Consider the following 27,474-nt stretch of genomic DNA (forward strand, 5'->3'; position numbering starts at 1 on the left):
CAACAAGGGCTACTATCTAGCTGATGGCATCTATCCGAGATGGTCGACATTTGTGAAGACCATCTCAAACCCTGTGCCAAGAGGCAAGAACGCCTGGTTTGCGAAGATTCAGGAGGCGTGCAGGAAGAATGTCGAGCGGGCATTTGGTGTGCTCCAATCTCGATTTGTTGTTGTCCGATACCCCGCTCAGACGTGGTCCAAAGATCAAATGTGGGAGATTATGACTTGTTGTGTCATCTTGCACAACATGATCATTGAGAGCGAGCAAGAAGACCCAGTGTTTGACACTGAACCATACTACAGGCAGGGTCCTCTAGCCGAAGTTGATCACCAACTACCGGCAACTTGGACTACCTATCTCAGTATGCGTCAGGAGATCCGAGACCCACAGGTGCATCATCAACTGCAGAAAGATCTGATTGAGCACCTATGGAGGCTCAAGGGGGACGCCGTGTGATGAAATACGAGTTTTTATTTGTTGAACTATATAATTTGTATTGAACTATTTGTTGTTGTATTATTTTGTTGAAGTATTTAATTTTTCTGTGATGAAATATGTGGTAAGAAAAAATTGGGTTGATAATTGAACGTCGAGACACGGCGAACCACGTCGAATATGGGCCTATTCTCGCCCATATGGGCCCTTTATTCGCCGAAATGGGGCTGCAAAGTGAGCCAATTTCGGCGCCTGGAGGCGACGACTGGGTGCAAAACCATCCCAGCGCCGATTGTACCGCCGGCTCGTCCTCAGGGGACGATTTTTATGTATCCTGAGGGGCCAACGACTGGAGATGCTCTTAGAATTTTTTTCTGAAAGGTACCACTCTACGACTTTTCTTCGAAAACCACCAAGTATGACAATTGCTCGATTCAACCAGTTTAAACCCGTGTATGATAGAGATGGCCCACATGTAAGCGCTGATGTGGCATAGTAGTCAAACTCTGTTAGAACCAGTAAGTTGGGCGTTATGACGTGCGGACCCACATGTCAGCATCAACCTTTTCTCCCTCAAGACAGAGGCCATTTCCTCGAGCATGTTGTATACATGACGGAGCACGAGCTGCCATGGCCCCTGTCGAAGGAGGAGAGGAAGGGCACCAAAGTGCGGACGGGCGTGAGCAGTCGCAACCGCGAGCAGAAGTGGTCGTGCACGGGCTAGTGGATGGTGAGCACGACGGTCTTGATGTGCGCGGTGGCCATGTCCTGTGTGTGGTGGCCATGTCCTTGGGCCGCGCCTCCGCGGCACCCAGCGACGGCATAGGGCTGACCGCAAGCCCGTTGAGGTGACCTCGACAGTGAGGTGGTGGACAAGGTTGGCGCCCACCGAGACGCCGGAGATGAAAGTCCGGGCGAAGCAAGCGGATCCCGCGAGCCACTGGTCGGTGCTGGCGCCGAGCTCGGCCTGGCCGCACAACCAGGAGGGGAAAGTCGTGCCATCCTCGATGGCTGCGGGCAGGCGGTGTTGCACGGACAACACGGCGGTCGGGAGCTCGACGGCCGCACGGAGGAGAACGGCTGGAAGGTTGGCTGGGCGAAGGAGACGAGGCAGTAGCCGCCGCCATGGAAGTACACCAGCATCGGGAGCTTGCCACTTCCGCCACCGACGCCGGCCTATAGACACGGACGCGCCGTAGATGGGGAATTGAAGAAGCTAGAGTTGACATATAAGTCCCACATGTCAACAGTCAACATAGCGGTCAATCAAGCGGTGTTGACTACTCTGGCACGTCAGCACTTACGAGTGGGCCCAAGCAAAAATTTCTTAAGTGATCGTTTTTTTGGAAGAGGCGGTCGAATTATGGTAGCTTTTTGTTAAATACTCCATTCATGAGGAATATGAACATATGATAAACAGTTGTATTGAACACAGTTGAACTGATCAGAACTAATCTGCCACCAGGAACAGAGAACTTCCCATCCAGCCATCAAGATGCTTTCCCAAGTATTCAATCAGCGGGATCAATCAACAGAGTGTAATCTAGAGGCACAACCAGGGACCCCAAAGATATTCCAGTATCATCATAAGTTCATAACTTCACTTTTCAAGAAGTTATTTTTGAGCCTCAGCATAGCCTCAAACAAATAGACGATTAGTTTCATATGGTCATTTGAGGCATATCTCGCAAAGTTCATGCAGAGTACATATGCAATTGGGTAAATATAATTACCAAGATAGAAGCTCCGTGTGATAAAATTGCCTCCCAGAACTCCACCACTCCACAGCCCCACTAAGGGACGCTTCATGGGGATCTAGAGACTATCTGGTGCACCGGTGGGTACTCGACTCCAATTTGTACCTCCTAAAGTTCACATAGACACAATGTAAATCTATGTTCTGCGATGTCAGAAAATTCTAGTCCAAAATTAAAATATAACTCAAAAGCAAAACAAAAAATGAGTGTATTAGTGGTGATAGCCAAATCTGAAGCCCAGCTTACATTCGGTACTATTTCATATCGAATTTGTCTATTCTATCCACCACATTTGCTATGAATTTTGACTAAATTTTTATTGTATGTTCGATACAAGTGTTATGTATGTCCTAATATTCCGTCACCTCCAAATAAGTCACACCACCGTGCATGGTCATGGCTTACCACCACCTCTTCACACTTGTCGTGGGCGTTTGCCGCGTTGTAGACCTAGTGGATGGCCGACAACCTCATGCGTCCGAGGAAATGGGCCTGCTCAAGAAGGTGACGTGTTGGAGATCAATGACAACCGCCTCCTAGGAGCACTATGTGTGGCGGTATAATGATATTCCGAACTGGGAGTAGCTTGGATGGTTAAGTTTGTTGTGGTGCAGCTAGCCCACTAAATTTCAAGGTCTAGACCTGCCATGTATTTTTCCTGGATTCATTTCAAGTTTTTTTGGTGATGTCATCAATCTTCAGGATTTGCCTGCTCAGTCTGTAGAGGGTGCTATGTGCGCCTCTATGTTTGTATTGTGTTTTAAGAAAAAACAAACGATATTTGCAAGGAAAGGAATACATGAAAATTGCTTAATCAAAAGAAAAGTCAACTAATTCCATCCTTGCAACACATGCATGCATGTTGCTCTGCTGACAACTCAGGCTTGACAAAGCATCTTCAGCATTGCTCTATTTTCTTCTAATACACTTGTGGCCGTTGGTACTTAACTAAGCAATGACGACACATGAACTAAACTAATCGGGGCGAAGACTTTCGCCACGAATATCCCGATCAATTCTGCCCTGGCCCTGCCAATGTGCAATATAAAGGAGGATAATGAGAAGGAAGCTCGTTAATTCGGCAGGGCAAGGTCATACTCATACACCATCTCCCAATCATCGTCAATGGCGTCTGCCGGAAAGGAGGAGCAGGTCAGTGCTACCCCAACCGTGGACGCTGGCCAAGCGCGAGCGCTCCTGAGCTCCGGCGGCGGAGGTCACGCGTATCTGGACGTCAGGCTGCCGGTGGACTTCGACAAGGACCATGCCGCCGGCGCCGTCAACGTACCCTACTACCTCGCCGTTACTCCCCAGGGTTAGCTGCTTGACCTGTCAATCCCTTGCCTTGATCAGCAAAATATTTAACTTTCCTTTAGATCTATCGCTGATACTAGTGTTTTCCCATCCTCCTTTCTGATTATATCAAGGGAAGGAGAAGAACCCAAAATTCGTGGAGGAAGTAGCTGCGCTCTATGGGAAGGAACATCACTTGGTCGTGGTAATTAACAAACTCGTGAACGTTTGATCATCTCCCTCATTTACAGTAGCCACACTAGATGTGTGTTTTAATTTAATTTTGTGCCCTCGTAGGCTTGCCGCACCGGCGTGCGATCCAAGCTTGCGACTGCGGACCTCGTAAACGCGGTAATTAAGGCCTGCCCAGCCCCGTCAATTCTCGCTCGATCTAGCTTGAACTGCAAAAACGTCTTATATTTAGTTTCAGAGGTAGTAGTATCTTACTTGTGACGTGGCTCTACGTGCAGGGGTATGAGAACGCGAGAAGCCTGCAAGGTGGCTACGTTGCCTTCCTCCAGAGCGCAGCCGCGGATCAGCAGCCAGCACCTCAGCAGTTGTGAACTTGACTCATGCATGAATGCATGATCAAGCGGAATAAATTCGGAACTTCTTTACATGTGCCCACCATGTTTTCCTTTTTGAACTCTTCACCATGTTCATGATGATGTAAAGATATAGGAGTTGTGTGTATGAATGGGAATCTGTCACCATTTCAATGGGCCGGGCATATATGTCTGCAGATTTGCGCTTGAGGATGTTTTTCACATTGTGTTCCATCAATGTTTGATTGTTGTCTCCCACCCTGTTTTTGTTCAGCCTTTGGCCTGAACTGATTTGTTCCTTCAGTCTTTACTCTAAAAATTCAGAGTCTACTTCAGTTTCTACTCTGAAAATTCAGAGTCCTCTCTAGTGGGATCGTTTCTCACTGCTTTTTAGACAACAACAAAAAAACCCTCATGATTTTCACTATCTTGTTCATCTTTGATTCACAGAATTTGTTAAATACACAGAAATGAAGTGATATGTCATCTCTCTCTTTTTTTGCGGGTGGAGCTGTGATATGTCATCCTTCAATACTATTATAAGATTAATATATGTGTTTGATTGTGTGTTGGAAAAAGTGTATGATTTTTCGCATGAGGTTGGACTGGATGAATTTTTTTCTACAAAAACTAGTACAGATAAATATAAGGAAAAATTCCTTTTTTTAGAAACAGGAAAAATTCCTATGAATTGCAATCCCACGAATCAAATAACCCAAGTGAACAAAATCCTAAGAATTAAAATCCTCCAGGATTTTCTTTATAATTCCTTGAATCAAAGGAGTGGGCTTCCCTTAAAAAAAAAGAAGTGGGCTTGAAATCCTATCACGTGACCTATATTTATCCTCTCAGATTTAGGCCATTGAGAAAATCCGAGCCCAACCTGTTTTCTCTCGGGGGGATTGGACCGGCAGGAGCAGGCTCCAGCCCATATGCCACATTCCGATCGGTGGCGCTGCTCCGCCGCCCGGCGGCCGCATCGCCTCCCGGCTCCCGCGAAAGCTATCCAAGACGACGGCGAGAAGCAGCCATTCTCGTGTTCATCTCCAAGTTCACCACTCCCGAGCAGCACGGCAGCTCGCAAAACCTAGCGAATCTCCCGATCCGCGGCCACTCGGCGTGTGCCGGCGGCCGGAATTGAACAACGATTAATCTCGGGAAGCCTACGAACAGGCGGCTGGTGGCCGGTGCAGCGCATATGTTTCGACAATCTACGACTCGGAGGTAATCCGCCCAATATTTGTCCTTTAAAGAAAAACTTGGGTTAGAGGAATTTCATCAGCGTTCTTGCTTAAACTTGGGGATATTTGATCATGTCAACTTTGTCAGTAGTTGTTTTTTAGAGGTCCAATTTGTTATATCTGCAGCCATCTAAGTGGTACTAGGTCGTCATCTTTGTATTCTGATCAAATTGTGCATCTGTACACCTCCAACTTAACAAGGCAGCTAGTTAGAAAAACAAACATTCTGTACCTTTATTATTCAGCAATCGAACAACATACAACTTCAAAGGATTCTATTAATTTCTAGTACGGCACAGTTGAGGTGGATACAAAGATATGAACAACCAAGGCGTGTTCACCTCTATCTATTGCATACTAGACCATATATATTACAGTTGAACTGGGCTTAGCCAAAATATCTGAATAATACTAACTGGTCATATAGCACCCCTAGCCCAAAGAAAAGACCAAATGCAATCGCAAAGATGACCTTCATGCTGTATTCTCTTGCAGAGATGATGTACACGGGAGCTTCTTCAGCCGAACTGCAATCCCTAATAAGCAGAGAGCCGCACAGCTTCGGGTTCCCGTCAAAACTAGAAGTTGGAAACGTGCTCAGCTGGCCTGTTGTTGGAATAGGTCCTCCTAGGTCGTTGTTAGACATGTTGAACTCCGAAAGGAAGTGAAGGGTCTCAAATGCCGCAGGAATTTCACCAGTCAGATGGTTATTAGACAAATCTAGGATCTGCAGGTTTGTCAGGTTGCAGATTGATTGTGGTATCTCTCCATAAAAGTTGTTGAAACTCAAGTCCAGGCAAAGGAGTGCTTTCAGATGACCAATCTCTTGGGGGATTGTACCGGTGAGTTTATTCTTACCGAGTTTCAGCACTTTTGGCCAATCACTGCCCATGCGGTACTGAAATGATGGGTACACATAAAAAATTGGTAGATCGACGAGGTTTGGGTCCAAATATATGGCAGCATTGTCTGATTTTAGCATTGGCATCTCCATCAAGGTGATTGGGATTGTCCCAGTAAGGCTGTTGTTTGATACATCCAGACTGAAGAGGTAATTTAGTGAGTTGATCCAGCTTGGCATCGTTCCAGTGAGTCGATTACTTTGTAATTGTAGTATCTTCAGATTTGTGAGCTTTGATAACCAAATAGGTACCCTTCCAGTCAACGAACACCAGTCCATGGTAAGAAGTTGAAGATTCTGAAAACCATCAATGGTTTCATCTTGTGGCATGGCCTCATTCATGAAGTTTGTGCCAATAACCAGGGCGCTGATATTCCTGCAGCTCTTAAGGGCATGCAAAACTTTTGTGATATTTGTAAAGGAGTTTCTACTAATTGATAGGAAGGACAGGTGCTTCAGATTGCCAATTCTTGATGAGATTTCACCACGGAAATGGTTCTCTGACAGCCGCAGTGCTGTCAAATTGCTGCATGAGTAAATGCTTTCTGGAATTATACCACTGAGATTGTTCCTCAGGAGATCTAAACTTCTTAGATTCTGTAGGGCAGCGAAGTTTACCTTCCCCAGATCTCCACTGAAGTTGTTGAACTTCAGATCAATGATTTTGAGATTTGTACAGTTGCCCAGTGTTGATGGCAACTCCCCAGACATGTCATTGCTACCAAAATGCAGCTCCTCCAGCCTCTTGAGCAGACCTATCGACTGTGGAATCTTGCCACTGAAGTGATTCCCTCCAAGGTCAAGAGTAGCTAGATTACTGAGTTTGACTATATGTGCTCCATCAAGTTCTCCTTGTAAACCATTGTTGGGGAAGGAGAGGTACTCCAGCGAGGTAGCGCGGAAGGTATCAACAGGGAGAATCCCACTTAGGTTGTTGTTGCCAGCCTTGAGCACTTTGAGCTTGGAACAATTACCCAACGTGTTTGGTATGTCACCACTCAATTGGTTGTAACAGAGGTCAAGCAAAGCTAAATATGGCGACCCAAGGCAGAGAGAAGGCGGTATGTTCCCAGTGAAGCTGTTATTGCTGGCGTTGAGCGCGATCAGACAGTTCATCACCTTCCATGTGGCTGATGGAAATTGCGAGCTGAACTGGTTGCTTGAGATGTTGAGTACCTGCAGAGGCCAGTCGGTGGTAACCAAGGACGGAAACTCAGGCAGCGGTCCGTTGAGCCGACTGAAGCTGACATCGAGGACGATGATGCTTCCAGAGAACACGAGCTCCGCTGGTAGACCACCGGAGAATGAGTTGTGCGAGAGGTTAACACGCAGCAGGCTGGTGAGGTTGGCGAGGAACGGTGAGATGGGCCCTTCAAGTCCTTTAGACTCCAGGGAGACCCCAGTGACGGCCCCATCTCCATTGCAGGAGATGCCTTCCCACTCGCAGCAGTCTGTGCCGCTGTTGTGCCAGGACGTGGCGATGCCACCATCACGCGACAGTCCGGCAAGGAACTGGAGGAGGTTGCGCTTCTCCTGTTCGGTGCATGCAGTGGCGGGAGAGGCTAAGAGGAGCAGCAGGAACAGCTGCAGCACGACCGGATGAATGGTGAATGAGCACATTGGTTAGTGTTTCTTCCCCCTTCTTGTTTTGCTGTTGCTTGAAGAATGCATGCAGTGCTGGTACTAGCTATCATCTAGCAGTGGATTTATTTGCGCATCAGAGCGACTGAACACCATTCATGAGATTCCATATTTCTTGTCATGGGTGCACCTCAGTGCACGGGGCCACGATCGGTCGGTACACTAAAAGACAGTGACACTAGCATAGGAAAGCAACATCTGTGCCTACCCATTATAGCTATAATAAAACCATGTAAACTAGTTTATATAGCTATCACTTAGTTATGGATGGATTAGTAGCTACTGATTAGTCCAAAATTTTCAAGTAGCAAGAAATCAATCTATTTATTTCACTGCCCCAAGTTTCATGTTAAGTGTAAATGCCTGAAGAGAGTAAGGTTAAGTACTAGTTTAGTTATCTTGCCTGACCTATTCATTGCATTGCTGCTCAAGAGTGCATATTGTCCAGGGCCCGGGGGTGGTGGTCTCCTCTACAGACTTACTACCGCATGTTTATGGCATGAGCTAGTGAGGCCCTAGGGGGTATGAACCTAGTTTTTGGCCCAGGGGGTACGAACCTAAATTTGTCCCAGGTGGTACCAACCTAAATTTGGAAACGTGATTCATGTATGGGAGGTATTCTGCTCGATAATTATTATGTGATGTCATTTTCCGCCTGCTGTATGAATTAATACCCAACATTTCAGTTTGAAAACTGCTTTATGGTTGTGTTTTTTCTCATGCTTCCTGTTACTAGTTTCCCAGAAATCTTATTTACTCATTTCCTTGGGAGAGGTCCTGGAACAAAAGCAGAATCAAAGGCACATATGCATCATCCATTAATGTATATATTTCAGATGCACAAAGAGTGCCTATGGATTATTCATCTGTTCTTTTGTGGGAAAGAAGCTTTGAGCTTCAACTCCCTATGTCTGTTTTTCCTCTTGCCATTTCCCTTTTTGGACACACACACAGAAACAAAAAAAACAGCATGTAGATGTCTGCACATGAGATAGACATTCCTGCTTTCACTACTCGGGCAGCTCAAGTTCACCTGTTCAACAACTGTTCTTGATCAAGTCCTTTTTAGGATATTGTAATGACAATTCCTTTTTTTAAATTTGCTTCATGCACTGCCAACCTCTCTTGCTAGCTAATTCTTTTCAGGCAGCTAATTTGGCTTCAGATGCAGTTTGCAGCAATATTGTTGCCATGTTTTTCCATTATTATTTCTGTACATACACAATTTTTGTTGCCAAAGCTGCTCCTCTTCATTGTTTTGATTGATTTGTGCCAATATTTTCCCTACCAGCCAAAATTTCGGCAAGGGACGGTGAGAGGCACCCTTCAAGTCTTCTAAATGCCAGGGAGACTTAAGTGACAGACCTGTCTTCTTCATTACAGGCGATGCCTTCCCACTCGTAGCAGGCCGTGCTGTTGTTACGCCACGACATGGCGAGGCCGCCATCTCACGACAGCCCAGAAAGGAAACGGAGGAGGTTGCGCTTCTCCTGCTCAGTGCATGCGGTGGCGGGAGAGGCAAAGAAGAGCAGCAGGAACAACTGCAGCACTACCGGAGGAACAGTGAATGAATGCATTGGTTGGTGCCCCCCCCTTTGCCCCTTTTTGTTTTGCTTTTGCTTGAACAATGCATGCAGTGCTGGTGCTAGTTATCATCTAGTAGTGGATTTATTTGCAAATTTGACCTACTGAACACCACTCATAAGATTCCTTATTTCATGTTGTGGGCACACCTTAGGGCCCTGGGCCACGGTTGGTTGATACACAAGACAGCGACACTAGCATAGGAAAGCAACATCCATGCCTATCAATTAGCTGCAGTAAAAGGCTATAAAATAGTTTATAAATCTGTCATTTAGTTATGGATGGATTAAATAGTTACCGATTAGTCCAAAAATTTCAAGTAGCAAGAAGCCAATCTATTATCTCGCTGCCCCAAGGTTCATGTTTAAGTGTAATATAGCCGAAGAACATATTGGAAGGTTAATTACTAGCTTGCTCATCTTTCCCGGCCTATTCATGGCATTGCTGCTCAATAATACATAGATATAGGTGGTGGTCTTTGGTTACAGACTTACAGCACTAGTTTTGTTTACCTCAAGTGACAGGCTGGCATTTGGTAGGCAGGCCCAAAGGGGGCACCAACCTACTAATGGTTGTATTTTTCCCATGGTTCATGTCTATGGTGGATATTCTACTCATAATTATTATGTGGGGTCATTTCCCACCAGCTCTTTGACTCTTTGTAGCTGATGAAACATATCCATGATTTCAATTTGAAAAATTCCTTAATGGTTCTTTTTTCTGACTTGTAGCTAATGAATAAATATCCATGATTTCAGCTTGAAAAACCGCTTCATGGTTTTGTTTTTCTCATGCTTCCTGTCAGTTCCTCAGAAATCATATTAATGTCATTTCCTTTGGGAGAAGTCCTGGAACAAAAACAGAATTAAAGGTACATATCACATATGCATCATCCATCAATGTAATATTTCAGTGGGCTAGACCACTGGAGGCTGGTGGTGTTACCACAGTGATCTGCGGATGGCGTTGGCCGTTGGATGGGCCATTTTCGTTGTCTTGCGGGGGCTGAAGAGCCACAGCTTTGTTTCCCGAGTGTCTTCTCTCTCTGATGTTGGTCTATGCATGACGGCCTAGGCATCTACGCGACGGGCAGTGCCTCACAGTGGTAATACTGCGGCGAAGTCAAAATCCTCGGGTCATGATCACGACCTTGTAAAGCACGGTAATTGCGATGCTAATATATATGGGCTTTTTTTGTGATTGTAATATGTTTGATTGAATAGGTTGACATGTTAAATAGAGTGCAAAATCAAAGGAAATTGATTTGGGATCACGGCCTCCGTGGAGCCCGTATTTTTCTTTTTACAAAAATCATATTTGATTTAAAAAAAATCTGAAAAAATACACATGAATCTAGGGATATATATTACATCTCTGTAAACTTTCATGATGAAAGACGTCCTGGTTTTGTTTTTTTATACAGCTCACACCAAAACGTATTTGAGCATGAAACTTTACAAGAATGTACTCCCTTTGTAAACTAATATAAGATTTTCATGTGTATTTGTTTTCAGAATTTTTTAAAATTTAAAATATGATTTTCGAAATTTTAAGAAACAGGGCTCTATGAAGCTCGGGAGCAAGAAATCCACTCGCAAAATCACATGCTTTTACAGTTCTCTTTTATATCAACGGTATCAATGTTAACATGTGAAAAAAGTGATATTGAGGGTCAGAGAGTGAGAGTGTCAACAGAATTCTATTTTCTCATGTATCAGTTATGGTAGCCAAACGTGCTTTGCACGTACTCATACCTAGTCGACGTGAATACAATGGCGTCTTCTGGGGATCTTGCATCCATTGAATCTTCCAAACTCTGGCTATTTCATTCTATATGAAAAATCCGGTAAGCCATGTTCCATATGGATAAGATATGGAGAAATTGAAAAAAAGGAGCTATGGGTAAAAAAAGGGAAAAGTGCTTATTTGCAGAAAGCAACAGGATCCAGAAACATGATACGTCAAGGTACATACTGACCAAACTACTTTACATGTTGAATCTTTCAGAAACATGCATTCGGGAACAACATGTGCATACAGCTTGGTTTGCCAGCAAGATTCAACCAATACATTATTAAGACCCATTGCACATAAATACAAAGATGTGAACATATCTGGATACTGGATCAGATTACAGTAAAGTGGGCTTAGCCGCCTAGCCAAAATATTTAAATAATACTAACTGGTCATATAGCACTGCTACCCAAAAGAACACACAAAATGCAATCACAAAGATGACCTTATCGATGTATTCTTTTGCAGATGTGATGTAGATGGGGGCTGCTTCAACCGAACCACAATGGTTAATAAGCACAGAGCCGCACAACTTTGGGTTCCCACCAAAACTAGAATTTTGAAATGTGCTCAGCTGGCCTCTTGTTGGAATAGGTCCTTCTAGGTTATTGTTTGATATGTTGAATTGCGAAAGGAAGTGAAGGTTCTCCAATGCTGCAGGGATTGCACCCGTCAGATGATTATTAGACAGATCTAGCCTCTGCAGGTTTGTGAGGTTGCAGATCGATTGTGGGATCTCTCCATAAAAGTTGTTGGAACTCAAGTTCATGTAAAGGAGGGCTTTCAGCTGACCGATCTCTCGTGGGATCATGCCTGTGAAATTATTTTTACCGAGATTCAGCTCTTTGGCCGAAGCACTGCCTATATGATATTGAAGTTGTGTCGGAGCCACACCATAAATAAGTAGACCAAGGTCAATGAGGCTTGGGTCCAAATACATGCCAGTCTTATCTGATTTTAACAGTGGCATCTGCATCAAGGTGACTGGTATTTCTCCAGTGAGACTGTTGTTAGATACGTCCAGACGAAAGAGGTGGTTTAGGGAGTTGATCCAGCTTGGCATTGGTCCAGTGAGTTGATTATTAGATAATAGTAGTATCTTCAGACTTGTGAGCTTTGACAACCAAGTAGGTATCCTTCCAGTCAAGGAACACTGGCACATGGAGAGAAACTGAAGATTCTGAAAACCGTCAATGATTTCATCTTGTGGCATGGCCTCATTCATGAAGTTTCTGCCAATAAGCAGGATGCTGATGTTCCTACAGCTCTCAAGGGCATGCAAAGTTTTTGTGATGTTCGTGAAAGAGTTTCTAACAAGTGACAGGAAGGACAAGTGCTTCAGATTGCCTATTCTCAGTGAGATCTCACCATGGAAATGGTTGCCCGACAACCGCAGAGCAGTCAAATTGTTGCATGAGTAAATGCTTTCTGGAACTATCCCACTGAGATTATTCTTAATGAGATCTAAACTTTTTAGATTCTGTAGGGTGGCGAAGTTTACCTTGCCTAGGTCTCCACTGAAGTCATTGAACTTCAGATCAATGGTTTTGAGATTTTTGCAGTTGCTCAGAGTTGATGGCAGCTCCCCAGACATGTTATTGTTACCCAAATGGAGCTCCTCCAGCCTTGTGAGCTGACCTATGGACTCTGGAATTTTGCCACTGATGTGGTTCCCTCCAAGGTCAAGAGTACGAATATTACTGAGTTTGACTATGTGTGCTCCATCAAGTTCTCCTTGTAAACCATTGTTGGGGAAGGAGAGGTACTCTAGCGAGGCAGCGTGGAAGATTTCAACAGGGAGAGTCCCACTGAGGTTGTTATGGCCCACCTTGAGCACTTTGAGCTTGGAGCAATCACCTAGTGCAGTGGGAATATTGCCACTCAATTGGTTATAACAGAGGTCAAGCAATACAAAATATGGCGAGCCAAGGCAGAGAGAAGACGGTATGTTCCCGGTGAAGCTGTTATTGCTGGCGTTGAGCATGATCAGATTCTTCGTCATCTTCCATATGGCTGATGGAAATTCTGAGCTGAACTGGTTGCTTGAGATGTTGAGTACCTGCAGAGGCCGGTTGGTGGTAACCAAGTACGGCAGGTCGGGCAGCGGTCCGTTGAGCTGGTTGAAGCTGACGTCAAGGATGATGATGCTTCCGGAGGACATGAGCTCTGGCAAAAGGCCACCAGAGAAGGAGTTGTACGAGAGATTGACATGTAGCAGGTTGGTGAGGTCGGCCAGGGATGGCGAGATGCACCCTTCAAGTCCTTTAGATCCCAGGGATACCTCAGTAACGGCCTCATCTTCATTGCAGACGACGCCTTCCCACTTGCAGCAGTTCGTGCTGTTGTCGCGCCATGACGTGGCGAGGCCGCCATCTCGCGATAGCCCGGCTAGGAACCGGAGCAGATTATGCTTCTCCTGCTCGGTGCATGCGGTGGCGGGAGAGGCCAAGATGTGCAGCACCACGAACAGCACAACTGGAGGAACGGTGAAGGAAGGCATTGGCCGGTGTTTGTTCTCCTCCTTGTTTTTCTGTTGCTTGAAGAATGCACACGGTGCTGGTACTAGCTATCATTTAACAGGGGCTTTTATTTGCACATCAGAGCTACTGAACACCATTCATAAGATTCCTTATTTCATGTCATGGGTGCAGCTTAGCGTCCCGGGCCACGGTCGGTTGGTGCACAAATGCAATCAATCAGGTATCTCCTCGCCCCTAAGTTTGAAGTTATGTTTACGTGGTTGAAGAATATATTTGAGAGTGATGTTAATTACACCAGGGGTGATACGGGCGGAACCCTAAAACTGCCGCTAGGGTCTCCCCTTCGCCGTCGCCGGAGGATGCAGCCGAGCTAAGCCCATGGCGCGGATGGCGGAGGCGGCGTTCCTTTCCTTGTGGCGCAATGGGCGATCCCTGCTCCGAGATGATGGCTTGGCTTGCTCAGGGGCGGCGGCGTTGCCGGCTGTGCTCCAAGACCAGGGAGTGTGGAGCGACACAAGGCGTGTCGGCTCCAGATCTGGTGGCTGGGTGTGTCCAGGACTCTGTCCCTGGCCGGCGTAGATGTTTAGTTCTCCAGACTAAAGTCTTGCTGGATGCCGGTGCTGACAACACCTTCCAAGGAGTTCTGACACCTCTCCCTTCCTCGATGTCTTGTCTCCCAGTGAAAACCAAGATCCGCCTTGCTAGCTCGACGATGGCGATGCCTTTGGCATTTTTACTTTGGTGAATCGTCATTTTGGATCAATTCTGATTGACGATCCCCCCCCCCCCCCCCCCTCGGGCTCTCGCGACCGCGTCGCCCCCGCGGGCGACCGGCCGCGCCCCGGCTCCTCCTCCGCCAGCTCCCCCTCTTTCCCCCCTCCCCGCCGCCGTCGCCGGCGTTCGCCGCTGGGCCTGGCCCGGGCGACGCTGGTGGCAGCGGCCCCCGGCCATTCCCCTCTCGATTGCTCTCCGGCGCGGGGCGGAGGACGCCGGGGGGTGTTCCCTAGGAGGCGGCGGTCCGGCGTGGCGGCGGGGCTTCCTGGCGCGGCGCGGGAGATCGGCTGGACGGCGGCGTCGCCGTTGGCGGCGGGGTGGCGCGGCGGCGCGGCCAGGCGGCGCCCGCTCGGCCCAGATCTGGGCCCTTCGGGCCCCATCTGGGTCTGGGCGGGCCGACGGCGGGTCGGGTCGACGGCGTGGCTCCCAGGAGGCGGGGAGCGACGATGGGCGTTGGGGTGCTGGCGCTGCCCTGCTGCAGCGTGGCCGGCGGGGCTTAGCGGGCCCGATTCGGGCCTGGCCGGGCCAGGGGTGGCCTGGTATGCCCTGCTGCTGCGTCCGGACGGCGACCGCGACGGTGCCGGAGGCTCAAGCCTCCTACACGATGGCGGAGGAGGTGGTTCCCTCCCGCGGGGCTACGGCGCTGCTGCTCCCATCGTCCAACGCCTCCTCCTCGTTCTCTTGGCCTCGTGGTGGCGATCTCAGTGAGGCGGCGTGGGTGGCGTTGCAACCGCGGTGGCGCATGCTGGTGGGCGGTGGGCGGCGAGCTGGTTGGTTGGCTTTGATCCGGTTGGGCGGTGGGGTTTGGAGTTGGGAGAAATCCTTGCCGGATCTTCCGGCTCCGGTGCGGTGACGCCTGCGGGTGCCACCATTCCTCCCTGGAGGGTGTCGGTGGTCTTCATTCCCCTCTTCCCTCCGTGTGCCGGGGGAAACCCTAGGATACATCCGGGCAGCAGCGTTGTCGGCGTCGTTTCCTTCCTGGAGGTGCTGCTTGGTACACGGAGGATCGGAGCCTAGGATCGTGGTGGGTAGATTTCGGAGGGCGCAACGGTTGTAGGTCATTCGCGTCTGTCGAGCTGCCGGTGCTGGCATTGTTTCTTTTTCTTTTTCTTTGGCTTGTTGTGCTGCTCGCCCCAGCGTTTGCTCTGTAATCGGTGTTGGTGCTTTGGAATACAAAGCGGGGGGAAACCCTTTTTCGGTAATCGTCATTTTGGAGACTTGACCTCTTGGAGGGAGCACGTTTGTGGTGTCGTGGCTGGAGCCATCGGTAGTGCGGCGTCTGCGATGTTGTGTTCGTCTGGGACCGGCAGTGGTCGGCAATTGGAGCACTACTGACTTGCGGATGCCGTCGGGCGAGTACGATTGGTCGTCCTCTTGGGATTGGAGCGGCACTTGTCCGGTTCTCTTTAGACATGCCTTCTCTCACCGGCGTCAACGAGGTTGTCGAACATGCTTGTGGCAGGCACGACCGATGCGACAGATTGGAATGCTCTTTGAGGATATTGTGGCTAAGTCAAAATCGTCGGGTCATGAGCGCGACTAATGATGTATGATGATGTCGCGTTCGTCGGCAATGTGCTTTCTGTCTGTGTTGTGTTCTCAGGCCTTTCTTCATTCTCGTATATCTCGTGGTACTTTAGACCTAGTTTAGCTAGGTGTGGTGTGCCTTTGCGCAGGTTTTCACCCGATTTTCCTCAAATAAACCGAGCAGTTTCAGCCACCGGCTTCTTCTGCAATGGAGTCTTAGCAGTTCTCCTGCTAACTTTTCATAAAAAAATGTTACTAGTTTTGCTCATCATGACCAACCTATTTATTGCGTTGCTGCCCAATAGTACATATAGCTATATAGGTGGTGGCCTTCGATTACACTAATAGTGCTGTTTATGGCATAAGCTAGTAGTGGTAGGCTGGCATTGATAGCCTGGCTAGTTTTGGGCCTGCTGAGTCTTATAGGGAATTTGCTCACCCTACTGTTGGTATACATGGGTATGATATGTATGGACCGTACCCAAATATACTAGTGCTCCTGGGATGGATTTCTTCTGATAAATAGTGCAGAATGGTACCATTTACACCACCTGATTTGCTTCCCATACTTTAATGCAGTGGCGAGTTAGATTCTGGAAATCAGAGTCAAATGGTCAATCAGAGAGGTGCATCATGTTTAGTCTTAAAATTTCGAATTATTTCATGGTTGTTTCTTGCATGATGGGAACTTTTTCAGTTTGGTGTCTTCTTTGCAAATCATGCTTCAGCCTGATAGTGTTCTGGTTTTCCTTCATGCTCGCAACTCACTGTTGGTGCTACTCTCCTCTCAATCTATGCTTCAGCCTGGTAGTGTTCCGGTTTTCCTTCGTGCTCACAACTCACTGTTAGTATGTATAGTTCTTGTTACCATACTTAAATTTCTCTATTTTGCTATCACTTTAGGTACCGCTTTCATTTCTCAATTTGGTGAGATGTAAAGTAGCAGTTTTAATTGATCTTCAACACTGAAATTATTAACCCCGTTTACGATTTATAAATGCTTTACTTTTGATATCTTCATGTGAAATCATTTTTTTCATTGCCAGATTCTGTTTACTTGTTTTTCTTGTCATAAATAAGGGAAGTCTTTTTCTATTCGCTACCTCTATATATTAGGTCATAAATTTCTTTTTTACATCAGAGTGAAGAAAAAGAAGCAATTTTCTCCACCATCGATTATCTAAGTCCATTACAAAACTGAGGGTATGTCTAGCCAAAGAGTCTCGATAAGCATAATTGATCTAAGAGTACACCTAATCCAAAGAACACGCCAAATGCAATGGCAAACATGACATTGTAGCCTTGTTCCATGGAGCCTTTAGGCACTTCTACTGAATGGCACTTGTGAATGTGCATAGAGGCACATAGCTTCGGGTTTCCATCGAAGCTCGTGCTCGGAAAGGTATCAAACTGGCCTCCATGTGGAACAGACCCTTCCAGGTCACTATTGGAAATGTGGAATCTAGAAAGGAAGTGTAGATTATTCAGTGCACCTGGAATTGTACCAGTGAGATGATTGTTTGACAGATCTAGCACCTCCAGGTTTGTGAGATTAGAGATCGTTCGTGGGATCTCTCCAGACAATCTGTTGAAGCCCAAGATGAGCGACACAAGTGTCTTTAACTGTCCAATCTCTGGGGGTATCACACCTGTTAAGTTGTTGCCTAACCTAGAGTGTAATATCGAGGTAAGGACCGCTGTAAGTAGGCAGCTCAGAGCCCTTTGGGTCTAAACTTGTCGTGATTGTATCTGATCTTAGCACTGGCATCTCCATGAAGCCTGCTGGGATCTCCCCCTGAGGCCGTTGTTTGATTGATAGGTCTATGTAGAATAGGAAGTTTAAGGTGCTGATTCCAGCTGGAATACTCATTATTAAACAAGAATAACATCTCCAGATCTCTGAGATTTGATATCCATAGAGGGATCTTCCCAAACAACCGGCAATCTTCCATGCCGAGAACCTTAAGATTCTCAAAACCATCAATTGCTTTATCCCCTGGTATTTCCTCATTTCTGAAGTTGCTCCCAATAAGCAAGGTGGTGAGATTACTAGAACCATCGAGGATCTGAAGTGCACTCTTAATATTTGTGAAATCAGGTGATAGGATGGTTAGTGACTTCAGGTGACGCGCTCTGGACAAGAGCTGGCCATGCAACTTGTTGAAAGATAGCTGTAACACAGTCAGTTTGTTGCACAAGTAGATACTCTCTGGGATTTTGCCAGTGAAGTTGTCATTTGGAGACTCAAGCTCCTGCAATACTGAGTTGTCACATAGGAAGTGGATACTTCCTGAACTCAATCATGCTGCAATCTGGATATGGCCTGCACTACAAACAGATGTCCCACTCTGGATAAAGAATCTGCTGCGCCATTCTCCACTCCCTTCTTGTATATGATCTGAAATTGCAAACCCACCAGTTTGGACATTGCTTTGCGTTGCAGATCAGTTTTCAGTGTTTGGTCTTCCAAATTACAGAGACTTCTATGGTCTGTCAGGATTTGAAAAGGGCCACATTGCAAATATTGGAGCCACTTATCCACAGCCATGATCACTGCCAGAAATTCCTTTTCGTAGATCGAAAGCTTGCTGTTAAGGATTCCCAAAGCCTTACTCATATATGCAATGGGATGGCTATTCTGCATCAACACTGCACCCACCCCTGTGTCGCAAGCGTCTGCTTCGACAGTAATTACGGGCACAGTGAGATCAGGTAAAGCTAAGACAGCGGTTTGCAGCATAGCTTGTTTCAAAGCAAGAAACACTTGTGTTGCTTGTTCATTCCAGTAAAATCCCTTCTTAGTAAGCAGTTGTGACAGGGGCTTCGAGATCAGTCCATAATGTTTCACAAATTTGTGATTATAACATGCAGCAGGGGCTGGTGTCTCTTCTGACAGCTCCAAAGCAACAACTGCGTCATCTGACAGTACTTCGCCAAATTCTCCCCCCTCGATGGTAAGCAACTGGCCTGATCTCTTACACTGATGTTCCTTTGAGTATTTACCACCACATTTGAAACAGAGACCATTGGCATGTCAGATATCTCTTAATTGACATTCTTTGTTAAAATCGTCATCGCCTTGACGACGAGGCCATTCAGTGTGTGCCACTGCCGGCGCGATTGTCGCTCCTGCAACGCTTGGTGGATGTTTTGTAGTTGCTGGTGGTCGACTGCGAGGACGCTGATGTTCTGCCTCTTCTTCCTGAATTTTTGCCAAAGCCGCAGCTCGAGTAACACTAGTTGGAGCTTGCAGTCTAAGAGGACTTCGGATTTCATCCCTCAAGCCAAACACAAACTGAGTAACAAACCAATGAGTGCTCATCGCAGGATCTACAGAGAGAGCAAATGGTACATACACTCCTCAAACCGAGCCCTGTAGTCTGTGACTTAACGCAGTTTGTTTTAACTGAAGACTTTGGTCATCTGACCACATACTCAGTCCTGACCAAATTCAGTCACCAGTGCTCCCATGAACTCGTCCCAATTGGCACGCCCATGCAGACGCTTGTATGCTTGGAACCAAAGCGCTGCCAACCCATCCAAGGATGTATAGTGTCGTCGTGCTTACGCAGTGATGTTCCGGCATGCACGATACATCTAACATCTCGAAACATGTCAGGCATTGATCTATCCACAGGAGAGGGGTCACACCATGAAATTGAGGGAAATCATGTTGTGGCTGCCGCAGATGATACTCCTCATGCTCGATTGTGGTGTGGCAGGTGGGGCTTTCCTCCAGCTCATGAGGCGAGGAAGGAGCGGTGTGGTAGCCTGCCGGTTGCTGCTGCGAGATATGTAGCAGCGGCGGCATGGTTCCTCCCTTGTCGGCTTGTGGAGGGGCGGTAGGCTGTGTGATAGTGAACGGCGAGGCAGTCAACTTGCCATTGTCGTGGACGAGGTGCTTGATGCTGTCCATCTCGTCGCCAAATTCCTCCACCTTGCGCAGGCTGTGCACCTCATCGGAGACGGCCTTGATGCCGGTGCCCACGGTTGCGAACCGCTTCAGGATCTCGTTCAGGGTCGCCTAAATCCATTATTCACAGCCTGAACCTTCTCCATCATTCACAGTGGCAATACTGTGGCGAAGTCAAAGTCGTCGGGTCATGATCGCGACCTTGTAAAACACGACAATTAAGGCCTGATTCTATGATGCTATATAGGGTCTTAAATTTTTTCTGTGATTGTGCTACAACTTGGTTTGCTCAACAATATTAAACTTCTTAAGTTTCAACTAATACATTATTAAGACACATTGCACATAGATACAGAGATGTGAACAACATAACTGGATACTGGACCATTGCATACTGGATCAGATTACACTGAAGTGGGCTTAGCCGCTTAGCCAAAATATCTAAATAATACTAACTGGTCATATAGCACTCCTACCCCAAAGAACACACCAAAGGCTGTCACAAAAATGACCTTACTGCTGCATTTTTTTGCAGAAACGATGGAGATGGGAGCTGCTTCAACCGAACTACAATGGTTAATAAGCATAGGGCCGCACAGCTTTGGGTTCCCATTAAAACTAGAAGCTTGAAATGTGCTCAGCTGGCCTGTTGTTGGAATAGGTCCTTCTAGGTCATTGTTAGAAATGTTGAACTCTGAAAGGAAGTGAAGGATCTCCAATGCTGCAGGAATTTCACCGGTCAGATGGTTATTAGACAAATCTAACCTCTGAAGGTTAGTGAGGTTGCCGATTGATTGTGGGATCTCTCCATAGAAGTTGTTGGAACTCAAGTTCAGGTAAAGGACTGCTTTCAGCTGACCAATCTCTTGTGGGATCACACCTGTGAATTTATTGTTACCGAGATTCAGCACTTTGCACCAATCACTGTTTATGCGGTATTGAAGTTTTGATGCATCCACAGCATAAATAAGTAGATCAAGGTCAACGAGACTTGGGTCCAAATAGATGGCAGGCTTATCTAGTTTTAGCATTGCCATCTCCATCAAGGTGACTGGGATTTTCCCAGAAAGACTGTTGTTTGATACGTCCAGATGGAAGAGGTTGTTTAGGGAGTTGATCCAGCTTGGCATTGGTCCAGTAAGTTGATTTTTAGATAATACCAGTACCTTCAGCCTTGTGAGCTTTGATAACCAAGTAGGTATTCTTCCAGTCAATGAACACTGGTGCATGGCAAGAAACTGAAGATTCTGAAAACCGTCAATGCTTTCATCTTGTGGCATGGCCTCATTCATAAAGTTTCTGCCAATAAGCAGAGTGCTGATGTTCCTGCAGCTCTTAAGAGCATGCAAAGCTTTTGTGATATTCGTAAAGGAGTTTCTACTAATTGATAGGAAGGACAGGTGCTTCAGATTGCCAATTCTTGATGAGATTTCACCATGGAAATGGTTGGCTGACAACCGCAGTGCAGTCAAATTGCTGCATGAGTAAATGCTTTCTGGAACTATGCCACCAAGATTATTCTCCATGAGATCTAAACCTTTTAGATTCTGTAGGGTGGCGAAGTTTACCTTCCCTAGATCTCCAGTGAGGTTGTTGATCTTCAGATCAATGGTTTTGAGATTTGCGCAGTTGCTCATAGTTGATGGCAGCTCCCCAGACATGTTATTGCTGCCCAAATGGAGCTCCTCCAGCCTCCTGAGCTGACCTATGGACTCTGGGATGGCTCCACTGAAACTGTTCCCTCCAAGGTCAAGAGTAAGCAGACTACTGAGTTTGACTATGTGTGCTCCATCAAGTTCTCCTTGTAAACCACCATTGTTGGGGAAGGAGAGGTACTCTAGCGAGGTAGCGTGGAAGATTTCAACAGGCAGAATCCCACTTAGGTGATTGTTGCCAGCCTTGAGCACTTTGAGCTTGGAGCAATTACCCAGTGTGTTTGGGATGTCGCCACTCAATTGGTTGTAGGAGAGGTCAAGCAAAGCCAAAGATGGCGAGCTAACGCAAAGATAAGAAGGTATGTGCCCAGTGAAGCTGTTATTGCTGGTGTTGAGCGCGATAAGATTCTTCATCACCTTCCATGTGGCTGATGGAAATTCTGAGCCGAACTGGTTGCTTGAGATGTTGAGTACCTGCAGAGGCCGGTCAGTGGTAACCAAGGACGGAAGCTCGGGCAGTGGTCCGTTGAGCCGGCTGAAGCTGACATCGAGGACGATGATGCTTCTGGAGAACATGAGCTCCGCCGGAAGACCACCGGAGAGCGAGTTGTGCGAGAGGTTGATGTGCAGCAGGCTGGTGAGGTTGGTGAGGAACGGAGAGATGGGCCCTTCAAGTCCTTTAGACTCCAGGGAGACCCCAGTGACGGCCCCATCTCCATTGCAGGAGATGCCTTCCCACTCGCAGCAGTCCGCGCCATTATTACGCCAAGACGTGGCGAGGCCACCATCACTCGACAGCCCGGCAAGGAACTGGAGGAGGTTGCGCTTCTCCTGCTCGGTGCATGCAGTGGCGGGAGAGGCTAAGAAGAGCAGCAGGAACAGCTGCAGCACGGCCGGAGGAACTGTGAATGAACACATTGATTAGTGTTTCTTTCCCCTTCTTGTTTTGCTGTTGTAGAATGCATGTAGTGGTGGTACTAGCTATCATCTAGCAGTGGATTTATTTGGACATCAGAGCTACTGAACACCATTCATAAGATTCCATATTTCTTGTCATGGGTGCACCTCAGTGCCCGGGGCCACGATCGGTCAGTGCACAAAGAGACAGTGACACTAGAATAGGAAAGCAACATCCGTGCCTACCCATTATAGCTATATTAAAACCCAATAAACTAGTTTATTAAGCTATCACTTAGTTATGCATGGATGGATTAAATAGTTACCAATTAGTCCAAAATTTTCAAGTAGCAAAGAATCAATCTATTATCTCACTGCCCCAAGTTTCATGTTTAAGCGTAAATGCCTGAAGAGAGTAAGGTTAACTACTAGTTTAGTCATCTTGCTTGACCTATTCATTTTATTGTCTTCCTCTACAGACTTAGTGACAGCTGGCATTGGTACCCAGGGCCGAGGGGGTACCAACCTAAATTTTGAAACGTGTTTCATGTCTATGGGAGATATTCTGCTCCACACTTATTCTGTGAGGTCATTTTCCGCCAGCTGTATACCATGATTAATACCCATCATTTTCCGTTTGAAAACTGCTTTATGGTTGTGTGTTTTTTTCTCATGCTTCTTGTTATTGGATTATTCCTCTGTTCTTTTGTGGAAAAGAAGCTTTGTGCTTCAACTCCCTATATTCGGTTTTCCTCTTGTTATTTTCCTTTTCTTTTTTGGACAAAAAAAACATGTGGTTGTCTGCATATGCGATAGACATTCCTGCTTTCACTACTCGGCAGCTCGAGTTCACCTGTTAAACAACTGTTCTTGATTAAGTCTTTTTTCAGGACATTGTAATGAAAATTCATTTTTTTAATTTGCTTCATGCACTGCCAACCTCTCTTGCTAGCTAAAGGCAGCTAATTTGGCCTCAGATGCAGTTTGCAGCAATATTGTTGTCATGTTTTTCCGTTATTATTTTTGAACGTAGACAACTTTTATTGCCAAAGCTGCTCCTCTTCATAGTTTTGATTGATCTGTGCCCATATTTGCCCTACCAGCCAAAATTTCGGCAAGGGACGGCGAGACACGCCCTTCAAGTCCTCTAAATGCAAGGGAGACTTCAGTGACAGCCCTGTCTTCAGGCAATGCCTTCCCACTTGCAGCAGGCCGTGCTGTTGCCACGCCACGACATGGCGAGGTCACCATATCGCGACAGCCCAGAAAGGAAACGGAGGAGGTTGCGCTTCTCCTGCTCGGTGCATGCGGTGGCAGGAGAGGCCAAGAACAGTAGCAGGATCAGCTGCAGCACGACCGGAGGAATGGTGAATGAATGCATTGGTTGGTGCCCCCTCTCCCCCCTTTTGTTTTGATGTTGCTTGAAGAATCCATGCAGTGCTGGTGGTAGTTATCATCTAGTAGTGGATTTATTTGCACATCAGACCTACTGAACACCACGCATAAGATTCCCTATTTCTTGTCGTGGGCGCACCTTAGGACCCTGGGCCATGGTTGGTCGATACACAAAAGACAGTGATACTAGGATAGGAAAGCAACATCCCTATCAATTAGCTGTAGTAAAAGGCTATAAACTAGTTTATAATCTGTCATTTAGTTATTGATGGATCAAATAGTTACCGATTAGTCCCAAATTTTCAAGTAGCAAGAAGCCAATCTATTATCTCGCTGCCCCAAGGTTCATGTTTAAGTGTAATAGTTGAAGAACATATTGGAAGGTTAATTACTAGTTTGCTCATCTTGCCCGTCCTATTCATGGCACTGCTGCTCAATAATACATAGATATAGAGGTAATAGCACTACAGGTCCCTGAACTTGCACAACATGTGATGGTTTGGTCCTTATACTTGCAAAAGCAGATTATTTCATCCTTGAACTTGTCATGGAGGTGCAAGTTTGGTCCTAGGACAATCACAGCTCGCCAAGTGGATGCCAAGTGGACTAGCTGGTCAGCACGCCGCATTTTGCACTTAAGCCCCTGCCTTCTTCCCTTATCAACCCGCAGTGCACCACCAAGTGGCACCTGTGTTGGTATATTCTTTGGAATTCTGTTGAAAGGTGTATGCTGAAGCTTTTTGAAAGGTATATGCCCAGTTGAGTTTTCTGAAAGGTGCATGCTGAAGTTTTCGTTCGGCCTTCCATTGTCACCGATTAGGCCCTAACTAATTCCCTTGTTGCAATTCTTGCAGAATTGCTGAAAAACAGATAACCTGTCCACCTGTCTCTAGGAATGGAACCTGTACTTAACCAAGACTATTTATAAGATGGACAAAACATAACAGGCCTAAACGGTCTTATATTAGTTTCCAGAGCTAGTGTTCTCTCGATGCGTCCAAAAGAATCAGATGAACCTGTACTCTTGTAGTTCCCCAAAAATAAGATGGAGAAGGGACGGCATTTTCTCTGTAGCAGCTGCTCGTGCTCTGTCAAGATAATAAGGTAGCACTAGTTGTGCTGTGATGAGCTAGTTAAACTAGTGCATGTTGACAAAGGGGTTCACCAAAAAAATTGAACTGAATGTTACTAGTAGACGGTCCAATTCTTCTATGTTGGGGTGGCTGGGTTTTATACTACTATATGCATTTTTCTTCGTTATAATCTACTACTACACGCCTGGCACAGGCAGAGTTTCCACGGGTCCTCGCTCGCAGTGTTTGTTAACTGAGCTGACACCTCACCTAATAACTGAACCAAAGCCCTTACTATACACGTCGCGTGTTCCTGTTTTGAGTTTTAAAACTCTGACGGAAAACAGCGACGGAGAATTGTTCAGAAACGCGTGGGCGTGGGTTTCCCCTGCCCTGGCAAATTACACTACCACACTCCTGCCCTGGCAAATTACACTACCACACTCGGTATTTTTCTCCTTTCATCTCTAAAAAAAGGAAGAACCCCGGCCTCCGCATCGATCAATGCACACAGACACGGCCAACCAATCATCGTTAATATGCATCGACAACTACAACATCAAACATTTGTCAAATCAAAAAGCCTAGATCACTACAGAACAGAGCATCTGCAATTTTCACAAGGCTAACTCGTCATCGTAGGCGTAGCTGCCGCTGGCCACGGAGCTGATCTGCACCTCGCCGTCGTCGTCGTCGTCGTCGTGGATGACGTCGACGAACACGGCGTCCTCCTCCTCCCCGTCCTGCTCGGCCGGAACAACCGTCGGGAGGAGGACGACGTTCGGGTCCGCGGCCGGCGCGCCGTTGCGGCTGGCCTTGAGCTGGTCCTCGAACATCCTCTGTAGCCTCTTGCCCTGCTCCTCGATCCTCACCTGCAGCCTCCGCTGTATCTGCCGCCAGCAACACCAACCAAGTTAGACAAATCACATATACTTTTCACTGACAGGCATGCATCAGGGCCTAATTTTCTCTTTGGTACGTAGTATATGTGTATATATATGGCGACTTGGCAAGCACACCTCAACTGGGCATATACCTTTCAGAAAGCTTCAGCATACACCTTTCAACAGAATTTCAAAGAACACAGGTGCCACTTGGTGGTGCACTGCGGGTTGATAAGGGAAGAAGGCAAGGGCCTAAGTGCAAAATGCGGCGCGCTGACCAGCTAGTCCACTTGGCATCCACTTGGTGAGCTGTGATTGGTCTAGGACCAAACTTGCACCTCCATGACAAGTTCAAGGATGAAATAATCTGCTTTTGCAAGTATAAGGACCAAACCATCACATGCTGTGCAAGTTCACGGACCTGCAGTGCTATTACCTCATAGATATAGGTGGTGGTTACAGCACTAGTTTTGTTTACCGCAAGTGTCAGGCTGGCATTGGTAGGCAGGCCCAAAGGGGGTACCAACCTACTAATGGTCTTTGGTTACAGACTTACAACACTAGTTTTGTTTACCGCAAGTGTTAGGCTGGCATTGGTAGGCAGGACCAAAGGGGGTACCAACCTACTAATTGTTGTGTTTTTCCCATGGTTCATGTCTATGGTGGTATTCTGCTCATAATTATTATGTGGATTTCCCACCAGCTCTTTGACTCTTTGTAGCAGATGAATACATATCCATGATTTCAGTTTGAAAAATTGCTTCATGGTTCTGTTTTCTGACTTTTTGTAGCTAATGAATAAATATCCATGATTTCAGGTTGAAAAACCACTTCATGGTTGTGTTTTTCTCATGCTTCCTGTCAGTTCCTCAGAAATCATATTAATGTCATTTCCTTTGGGAGAAGTCTTGAACAAAAGCAGAATTAATGGTACATATCACATATGCATCATCCATCAATGTAATATTCCAGATGCACAAAGAATGGCCATGGATTGTTCCCCTGTTCTTTTTGTGGCAAAGAAGCTTTGAGCTTCAACTTCCCGTGTCTGTTTTTCCTCTTGTTATTTTCGTTTTCTTTTTTGGATAGAAAAGTAGCATGTAGATGTCTTCCTATCCTGCTTTCACTACTTGGCAGTTTGAGTTCACCTGTTAAACAATTAGTCTTGATTATTTCCATTTCATTACATTGAAATTACATTTCATTTGTTTTTTTTTTACTTTGCTTCATGCACCGTCAACCTCTCATGCTAGGTAATTCTTTTCTGGCGACTAATTTGGCCTCAAATGCAGTCTGCAGAAGAATATTGTTGACATGTTTCTCCATTTTGATTTCTGAACATAGACAGTTTTGTTGCTAAAGCTACTCCTTTTCATAGTTATGTTTGTGTATACATGTATCTGCCAGACACAAATTCTTCTTGACAAATGGCACTTTTTCTGTTATATTTCACATTGCCGTGTCTTTACCATGGATATGAACTCTTCTCTTCTTTTTCTTTTTTTTTACTATGGAACTGAAGTATTTTTTCCTGCTTGCGGGATCACCATTCTGTTTTTTGCGTGCCTTTTAATGTGCAAACTGTGTAAACAGTTCCTCCTCTTTGAAAACTAGTGTGGGTCAAAAGGTCTGTTTGGTTTGTACCTTTGTCGTGTCAAAAAGTTTGCTAGCCAGAATTTGGGTT

At 46.3% G+C, this 27,474-nt stretch overlaps 2 protein-coding genes and 3 pseudogenes across 2 annotated transcripts; 2 read left to right on the forward strand and 3 right to left on the reverse strand.

Moving 5' to 3' along the window:
- The first annotated feature begins 3,218 nt into the window (after positions 1-3,218).
- Positions 3,219-4,287, forward strand: LOC125515746 (thiosulfate sulfurtransferase 16, chloroplastic). The gene is made up of 4 exons (XM_048681251.2): positions 3,219-3,508; positions 3,621-3,691; positions 3,784-3,837; positions 3,957-4,287. The coding sequence occupies exons 1-4, from the start codon at positions 3,319-3,321 to the stop codon at positions 4,047-4,049; spliced, it is 408 nt and encodes a 135-aa protein (XP_048537208.2). The 5' UTR covers positions 3,219-3,318; the 3' UTR covers positions 4,050-4,287.
- A 1,249-nt stretch (positions 4,288-5,536) lies between these two features.
- On the reverse strand, positions 5,537-9,191 carry LOC125515781 (tyrosine-sulfated glycopeptide receptor 1 pseudogene; annotated as a pseudogene).
- Positions 9,192-11,372: 2,181 nt separating this feature from the next.
- LOC147964313 (receptor-like protein 2) lies at positions 11,373-13,892 on the reverse strand. The gene has a single exon (XM_087526844.1). The coding sequence runs from the start codon at positions 13,690-13,692 to the stop codon at positions 11,554-11,556; it is 2,139 nt and encodes a 712-aa protein (XP_087382970.1). The 5' UTR covers positions 13,693-13,892; the 3' UTR covers positions 11,373-11,553.
- Positions 13,893-14,050: 158 nt separating this feature from the next.
- LOC147964314 (uncharacterized) lies at positions 14,051-20,108 on the forward strand (annotated as a pseudogene).
- Positions 20,109-20,246: 138 nt separating this feature from the next.
- LOC125515780 (tyrosine-sulfated glycopeptide receptor 1 pseudogene) lies at positions 20,247-23,009 on the reverse strand (annotated as a pseudogene).
- Between the last annotated feature and the right edge of the window lie 4,465 nt (positions 23,010-27,474).

Source organism: Triticum urartu, chromosome 6A, assembly GCF_056163025.1.
Source record: "Triticum urartu cultivar PI428250 chromosome 6A, HENAU_Tu73, whole genome shotgun sequence".
Classification (NCBI taxonomy): Eukaryota; Viridiplantae; Streptophyta; class Magnoliopsida; order Poales; family Poaceae; genus Triticum; species Triticum urartu.